At 45.3% G+C, this 8539-nt stretch overlaps 1 protein-coding gene across 5 annotated transcripts; it reads right to left on the bottom strand.

The window, feature by feature from the left end:
* Positions 1–2921: 2921 nt before the first annotated feature.
* WDR53 (WD repeat domain 53) lies at positions 2922–8513 on the bottom strand. Of its 5 annotated transcripts, none has more exons than XM_061451669.1 (3): positions 8441–8513; positions 6445–6936; positions 2922–4211 (listed from the first exon to the last, which is right to left on the bottom strand). In XM_061451669.1, exons 2-3 carry the CDS (start codon positions 6919–6921, stop codon positions 3624–3626), a joined length of 1065 nt encoding a protein of 354 aa, XP_061307653.1. In that variant the 5' UTR covers positions 6922–6936; positions 8441–8513; the 3' UTR covers positions 2922–3623. The 5 variants fall into 5 exon arrangements, with proteins under 5 accessions (XP_061307653.1, XP_061307651.1, XP_061307654.1 ...); XM_061451667.1 differs by lacking the exon at positions 8441–8513 and adding an exon at positions 7997–8068; XM_061451670.1 differs by lacking the exon at positions 8441–8513 and adding an exon at positions 7873–7973.
* Positions 8514–8539: the final 26 nt, after the last annotated feature.

The raw sequence follows: 8539 nt of genomic DNA, 5'->3' as shown, positions 1-8539 counted from the left end.
GTAGAGCTTGTGTGTTGTAGAAATGCAGGTAGCTCAGAAGAACTGGAAGAGCTCACATGATAATAATGGGATGAAGTCTGTCAACGCAGAGAGAGCAAGTGAATAAGCTGAGGTGAGATGGGTCAGTGTTTGCTGTAAGTTTCAGCTCCACTTCATAGCTATAGCTGAGCAAGGAGAGAGCAGCAGTCTAATAGGATAATATGAGGTGATGGTTCAGAAACTCCAGTAGCAGGAGTTTTTGGAATAACAGAGTGTCATTACTGAATAATACACCTTCAGTCCAGTGCTTTAGAATTTGATCAGTTCTGTCTTTCCAGCACTTTCTGATACCAGGTGTATTGCCTGTCTGTAAATTACACTTGTGCGGTTTTAAGCATCTGTAAGCAAACATTTCATCATTTGCTAATTTTGGTTCTAAAAATTTCTGTTCAGTCACACCACAGTAGGACAGATCTCCATAACTAATCTGCTACAGCTTTTTGTAAATTCCAGGGGAATCGGTGCTGCTGCTTCTTGGATCCAAGTTCTGAAGGAAATGAAGAATGGATTAAAACTCCTGCTTTCATTTCAGTCATGACCTCTAAACACTTTTTCCTTTAATGTAAGTGAAGTTACCATTACACTTACTTCACGGTACTAGTCAGATCCACACTTCTGCAATCAGTTTCCCCACAGACTTAGTTTTCACTTTTTAAGTTCAGGAGTGTTTCCCATGTTTCTGTTTCTCTCTCTGGTCAGGTCTCTAGGTTCGGGTTGGGTTTTTTTGTGGTGAATTGGAGTAACAAAAGCCGTTGGTGAACAATGTTAGTATCTTGACTGGTCACTAATTTCATAAGCAGAAGTACTGCATTCTATCAGCTGTGATACTCTCAATAGACAACGATCATTTTAACTACAGGTAAACCAGAGTTATATGTGTGGCACCTAAGCTGACTTAAAAATTTGCTTGATACCAAGTGCACAGGAGTATGTTAAAGGGAGTATATGAAAATCCCTATGTGAAAATCCATCAAGAGGGAAGACTCTGGAAAATTTCAGACCCTTTTCCAACTCTTTTTCCTGAAGAGCTGGGCTTATGGCTTGTATTTGATCCTGCAATTGTTGCGCATCTGGTTAGAGACACCATCTACAAGTGACTTGCGCTGTCGCACTGCAGCTGAACACGTGGACTGGTGCCAGCAGGGACAGCTGAGGCTGGAGCCTGTGAAGCCAATGAACCTGTCGGTAAAGTCTTCCTCTTCCAAGTACAAGCTTTGAAAATGGAGGGTGAATCCATTTCACCTATGTCCCAATTCCTCAGCAACATTGATCTCCCTTCTTAAAACTTCTAAGAAAGGTCTGCTCTCAGGGGAAGGGGGATGTTAATGTTAATCAGCACTTCCTGTCTTTGAACCCTCCAGACTCCGAGGCACTTTCCTGAATTCAGTTGTTCATCCCAAACCTCCCATGTACAACAATATTAGAGTGTGAACCTGAATTTCCCGTTACTCATAATCACCCAGCAACACTTCATGCAGCTACAGGCTTTTGCTGATGGAGCAATTATGCAAATCCCGCAGTGAACAGCCAGGACTAGCAGTTTGCAGGCTGGCCAAAACGGCATTCACCCCTCCTCCCCAGTGACTAAAGGAGAAACACAATATTGCCCATGAACTACTCCCCTTCCCATATACACGCAATGTATATTTACATCCAATCACCCATCAAAATGGCAAAGGAAGCACAGGCTTGTCATTCTAACACATAGCCCTTTCTCCTCTCCCCTGCCCCTTGTCCTTCCTTGTCCCTCAGCACAGTGCCAGCACAACCCTTTAATGACCTGTTTAACGTCTCGTTCAGGGAGCGCAGGGAAATGCTGGCTTTAGCCATCTTCTGGAAAAGCACGAAGAGAAGAAATAAAAGCTGGAGTGGGCTTGATTCTTTCTCCCGAAGCAGGCAGCAACAACAAGGACAGGGGATCTGACTCCTGCGGGAGGTTGTTTGTACCAAGGCTTTTTATAGACCGTATATCCAAATATAGGTCATAGATGCACAGAGACATGCTCATGAACGTATCACATACTGAACTAAGCATCCGGACCACTTCCTCTGACCCACTGGTCCTGTCTGTCTTCATACATAAATGAATTCTGAAATGAGGGCTACCTACACTATTTGGCTTTTTTGCGGTGTTTTGGCTTCATTTTGCTGTAGCACCCACCCACAGTTCATGTCTTGGGCCAAATTCTCCTGCTGTTAAAGTCTGCACAAACAGATTGCCCTTTTTTCTTGTTGTTTTTTGAAAGCTATGATGGTAAAATAAGATCTGGATGAGAGTGAGTTGTGTTTGGTTGCAGGGAGCTGCTTTGAGCAAAACCAAGATGGTTGGAAGCTCTTCCATACAGGAAGGACAGCCAGCACAAGTGGGTAATGAATTTTCAGGAGCAAAAAAAGAGCTGGAAATTTTTCCATCCAGAAAACCAAAAAAAGCAGATAGATAACATGCATCTGGTAACAGCACATTTGGTGAAACAAGACAGCCCAAAGCCCACAGCAGTGAAGCAGGTCTTTAGCCAGTACCAGGCATTCCACTTTGAGAAAGGTTAAGGACAGCCCAAGGAAGAAAAAAGCACAACTTTTTTTTAGTTATTTGCCCATTCCATGGGAAATCCAGCATGAACTGAACATGTGAAAAGCTGCTGTGTTCCTACTTAGTACATTCTCCCCACCTGCACCTTGCAAATCAAGAGGCATTTCTAACACGCCAAGTTCTGCTCGTTGTGTTTCTAAAGCTTTGGGAAGACAGTGGAAGTACTCAGGTAAGGGGGAGCCATGCCCTTGGTCTTTCATGTTGCCCCTGTGATGGGGTATACGACACACATCTTGACACAATTGTGTGTAAGTCTGGCAATATTACAGTGAGTATAAGCACAAGAGAGCAGTGAGAGAGAAAGCATTTATTAAGACAAGTGTAATAGTAATTCTTCCCTGGGATAGACAACTAAATGCATAAGACAGCTGACCCCATAAACAGATGTTAACATTTCCCCTGCTCCTTTGCTTACTGCAGTGTGAAAAAAAAAACAACTGGCAATGACAGTTAAACTAAATAGATTACTCATTAGTTGATGCTTCTCTAGTCTTATATACAGCTGCTGACCAATGAAAAATGTATTTCCACTTAAGCCATGACACAGTTTAGCAGGGGAGAGTAATGTAAAGCATTGCAATAGTTCAAGGTGCAAGTGGTTCAGTCAGTGGCATCTTTATTACTGCTCAGCATCATTCAGCATTGTGGGCATCCCCATTAGTGTGAATTTCTTCCTCCAACCTTAATTATGTCAGCTTAGTCATGAACTAATATTACCTCTAAATATACTGAAACCCGTTTTACCTAAATTCAAGAAGAAAACTGCCAACCCTGTAAAAAACAGCTGCAGTGAATACCAACAGTTGCTGTAAAACATTGTGTGAAGCCAGTTACATTACGAGTACTTGTGTGAGTACACAGCAAATCCCTTCCCCTTCTGAAGGATGTGGCAGGTTTTACTGTTCAGTTCACTGTCAGAACGTGTAACTGGACTCCTTTCAAACACTCTTGAGAAGTGGCTTTGGCCCTGAAATTTCTTTAAACATCTCAGTGTCTAGTGTTCTGGCAATGGATACATAGATACAGAACTACTCTGATCAGCAACTAATACCCTTTTGGACCCTTTGATCTCTGCACAAGTGATCCAGTTCACCTTCTCTCCATGCTCAATGGTTACCTTTGGTAAAACTCTAGTATGTTCATTTGAAGTCACTTTGTTGAGCTTCCCATCTTTTCTGGTGGAAGCAGGTGCATGGGCCTTCCTCCTCTGCAGCGATTTTGCCGGACTTTTCAGCTGCTTTCCAATGTCACTGTTGACATCCCAAAGCAAGACTTTCCCATCATTTCCTCCAGTCAGCAACCAGTATGCTCCTGGCATAAAGAGGACCTGCGATACTCCCAAGCTGTGACCTTGAAACTCCAGCTCACATTCAAACTTGACACCAGTGACTCTAAATATTCTGACTTTACCGTCTTGAGCTCCGCAGCCAAAGAGGTTGCCACAGGATGCAACAGACAGGGAATGTGCAAGTGGCGGGTTGAAGAACTGGCCAGCTGACTGTGGACTTTTCTCCTGTGCTTCACACTCCTGCAGGTTTGTGGTCCACAATGGGCGAGCTTTCTGCAGGTTCCACAGCATAACCTTGGAAAAAAAAAGTATGAATCAGTAATTTATCCATTTTACGTAAGATCAGATCTTTCACTAACTGTAAAATTAAACCACCAGGCTTCATGCTGGATCACCTCTCCTGTGGAGACAGGCTGAGAGAGCTGGGCTTGTTCAGCCTGGATAAGAGTCTTAGAGAAGCTCCCAGCGCCTCAAGGGGCTGACAAGAAATCTGGACAAACTTTTGACAGAGGAATGTGGTAACAGGACAAGGGGGAATACCTTTGAGCCAACACAGGGGAGATTTAGACCTGACATTAGGAAGAAATTTTTCCCTGTGAGGGTGGTGAGGCCCTGGCACAGGTTGCCCAGAGAAGCTGTGGCTGCCCCATCCCTGGCAGTGTTCATGGTCAGGTTGGACAGGGCTTGGAGCAACCTGGTCTAGTGGAAGTTGTCCCTGCCTGTGGCAGGGGGCTGGAACTGGATGATCTTTAAGGTCCTTTCCAACCCAAACCAGTCTGTGATTCTTGCTTTAGCAGAGCAAAGACCATGCACGAGTGTAAGGGATGAAAGATGTGTTGTGAGGAGTGGGTGAACTTTACCTGATAAATCTGGCTGATCTTGACAGCATGCTTTCCAAACCCTCATACCGCCCTACTCAGCAGGGTCAATGACTCAGACCACAGAATGGATGAAAGAGCTGTTCTAAATGTTTTTGCATTCATCTCAGCAGTAGCAATCATAATATACTCCCTATCAATTATTTAAAAGGAGAGATGCAGAAACGCTAGCAGTTAAGAAAGATCTGAATTTTAGTTTTCCCTTTGCCATCTACTTGTCCTAAAATAATCACTTCCACAAATGCGCTTGATAAATGGTACAGCAAAAGGCAAACAGTAGTTCAGGCCCGCATTTTTAAACAGACATCTTTGGGTTGTTGTTTTTTTTATATTCAATGAATAGATCTGGTTTGTGCTATGCCCATATTGAGGTAGGGCATTCTTTTCCTGATGAGAGGGGAGGGGGTTGTGCTTTAGACTTGCTTTTAAAATCCCAACCACCTCCAAGTCCCTCATGGAACAACTGTGCCTCCAAATGAATCCTGTGTCTCACTTAGCATTTCAGTGACTATGGATTTATACTGTGCCAGTTAAAAATAATTCTCTCAATGCTAAGATCTGAATTGATTATGAGCAGTTTCAAGGTCAACAGATATGAAAGCACAAGTCAGTCTAACGAAGTACTGGTGTGCTGTTTTATTTTTTTTAATCAAAACTTTGTTATTAATAAAAATATTCCTCCACTAGTAAACTCCAGGAGAAAGTACAGGAGTCTTTAAATTTGGGCCATAAAAGAGTTACACACTGCTTCTGTGTTTCTGGAATCCAAATCACACCTAAGACATTCAAAATACGTTGGTTCCTGGCACTTTTCTGATTTAGTTGAGTGCTGTTGCCACTACATTAAAACTATTTTGATCTGATGAATGGCAAAACTTCCCATAATGACTGTGTGTAGCACATAAAAGCAGAGAGGCTGGGTCCTAATGTTTAAGGCAAATAATCCCATTTTCATAGCAGATAGCACTGCGCTAACAAGTTTTCTGCAAATTAAGTATTTTCTGTCCTCACAGCATTGTTCCTGCTTCCAAGGAACTTCTGGAAAAAACAAAACCTTCATGCAAAATGGTGTGCAAAGGACAAATTTCCTCTTAATGAGGATAGAGATGCATAAAAGGTAAAGAATATTTAATGCTTCCAAGAGGTTAATCAGAACAAAGGATAAGTTATAAAAATGACTTGTCCTGACATGATACATAACACTTGGACAGATATTTATCTACCTGTGTTCTTGCTAGCTTTCTGTATGCTTCAAGCATTTTGCCTTTTCCTAATGATCATCTGCCTTTCATCTGCAGCCATAACTGATCGCTAGGGACAGCTTCTGATTTTGGTCAGTCCAACAGGGAGCTAATGTGGCATGAGCATGCTTTGGACCATATTCTGATTTTCCTCACCCCCTGCTCACTTTTAAATTGTAAATATTAAAGAAGATAAAAACAGAGAGAAGAACTCCTGAGTAGAAAATGGCACAAACAATCTCAACACTTAGTTTCTCCACAAAAACTATGTTAGAATGTTTACGGGACTTTCTGGTGACTGCAGGCTGCATACTCTCACTCTGGGCAAAAGTCTGTTGGTGCCTCACTGCACATGTGAATAGTTACCATTTTGCTTCTCTAATAACCATCTACTTGTATGCAAATCACCTGCATGTCCAGTCCACAGGAAACAAGGCTTTGAGGCCTCTGAGGTCGAAAGGCAACAGAGGAACAGATGTTTGAGTGTCTCAAGGTCCGGGTGACTTTCTTGTTTTCTAAGTCCATAACTTTTATTGCCCCTGAGTCATCTGCTGCAGCCAAGAAACTGTCAGTCTCATTCACTGAGAGGCAGTTGATCTCCTCCTCATTCACATGGAAGCGTTCAACAGGCTCCTTGAGGGATCGGACATCCAGCAAACTGATAGTTTCTCCATGGGAAGTGTACAGCCTGGTGGGACAGCAGGGAGAGAACACCACGGAGGTCACGTCATCTACCTCTGGTAGCTGGAGCTGTCCTGCCGGAGTGCCTCCCCCATCCCAGAGCGTTAGCTCGCCTCTCTCTGCGCCTGAAGCCACCAGACCTTCCGAGTTTACGTTCAAGCACAATATAGAAGATGAATGCCCACCAATCCATTTGACTGCCATGTTTCAGGGACACCTCTGAAACAAGAAACATACAAAAAACCCTGAATTCAGACGGTGTTGGCCTCACTACAGGAGAAAGTTTATCAAAGCAACAAGATCATCCCATGGACTATAATGTAAACTACTTTGAAACTCTAGTGTCCAATTAAAACAGGCATCTTTACGACCAGTAGCCAAGTGTTGCTTAAACAGCACCAACATCGGCAATACCAGCTTGGAATGACGGTGGTGCTAGCACACGTACCTGTGCAGTACAGGGAGTAGACCTTCCCTGACGTGGCTGCCTACGTGAAAGCCGCTTCCTCAGCACACAGGGACATAGCACACTTAACAAAACAGGCAGCACAGGTCCTAATGGGAGGTACTGGAAAGGAGCATGGGGAAGACCGAAAACTGGTAAAGTCAGTCTGCAGAGGAGTCACATTGCTCCAGCTGTGTGAGAGCACATGCAAACATCTGTCTTTCACCCAGCTGTGGAGGTGCTGGGTAGTCGGTACCTAACATCGGTTTGTAAAGCAGCCTCACAATACGTGAAGAAAGAAACCCCCACTGGTGTGAGTGGGATAAAGTAGCTGCCTTAATTACAGTTTAAAGCATACATTTGCGTGAATATATTTTAAATCGTGTACTCTGTGTTCCCAAAGTAAAGGTAATTTTCTTGTGACTGGTAAACACCAAAGCATAAACAGCTCAACAATGTCATCTTTTTAAAAAAGCATTACCGGTTTGAGGCAGGAAGTGACCAGGTTTGCAACACATTTAACTGGGTCTCAAAGCACACCCATCGAGTTTACCACTCACAGGGTCCTTTCCTCGGCAAAACCACCCACAGCACCCCATGTGACAGGGCTGTTCAGGGCACCGAATCAGCAAAAAAGTAACTGGGGGAAAAATCCCAAGGAACACAAAAGCAAAACAAGCTTTGGAGTGGGGGAAAAGGAGAGCTAATACCAAGATAGGTTTGTGGGACAGCTATGGCTGTCCCTGCAGCAGCTTTGGCAACCACAGCACTGCCTCGGTATCAACGGTTTCACTGCACTGCTAGGCAATAAAAGATTTATCTACTTATTTTTACCGTGCTTTTTGCCTGTGTTTTTTGTCAATCTCAACCGCAGCTAGAATTCACCCACTCCACCACGAAAACTTCAGTCGCACCTATTAAATAAACTACGGAAAGCGCCGGACACCCTACTCGCCACTCGGGTCGCACACTCGCACCGGATTCTCTCGCACGCCGGGAACGGAGGTAACTTCTTTCGCCCCGCGTCCCCTCACACCGGTAGGCCCGAACCACGGGATCCAGGAAGACAGCCGCGCCGGGACGCCAGCTCCTCGGGGGAGCGCACGCAGCTCTGGCGACTGCTCCAGGCCCGGAGGTCGCCGCGTCCCTGCCTTCCAAGGCCCGGCCCCGCACCGGACCGGACCCCGGCAGCCGAGGAGGGGGGTGTGAAGCCGAGCCCGCCCCGTCCCGCCCCGCCCCGCCGGGCCCCCCAGCACCCCGCACGCCGCCTCGCCTCACCTCCCCTCCGCCGGCCGCTCGCGGCCCGCGCATGCGCGGAGGGCGGGGCAGGGCGGGGCGGGGTGCCCGCGGCGGTGATGGCGGCGCCGGGCGCGCGCG

This window comes from Pezoporus flaviventris, unplaced genomic scaffold (genome assembly GCF_033815535.1).
Source record: "Pezoporus flaviventris isolate CSIRO_AGI_PZ_B2104156 unplaced genomic scaffold, CSIRO_AGI_Pfla_v1 ptg000013l, whole genome shotgun sequence".
NCBI lineage: Eukaryota > Metazoa > Chordata > Aves > Psittaciformes > Psittacidae > Pezoporus > Pezoporus flaviventris.
Note: the sequence above shows the minus strand (reverse complement) of the source record. Positions and strands in the feature narration are given on the sequence as shown.

Bases quoted from the DNA above. Each gene is read 5' to 3' on its own strand.
- WDR53 (XM_061451669.1), bottom strand. From the start codon at position 6,921: ATGGCAGTCAAATGGATTGGTGGGCATTCATCTTCTATATTGTGCTTG. The intron at 4,212-6,444 runs GTGATTTGCATA...TTTTTTTCCAAG, and splicing joins CCTGTGGACTGGACATGCAG to GTTATGCTGTGGAACCTGCA.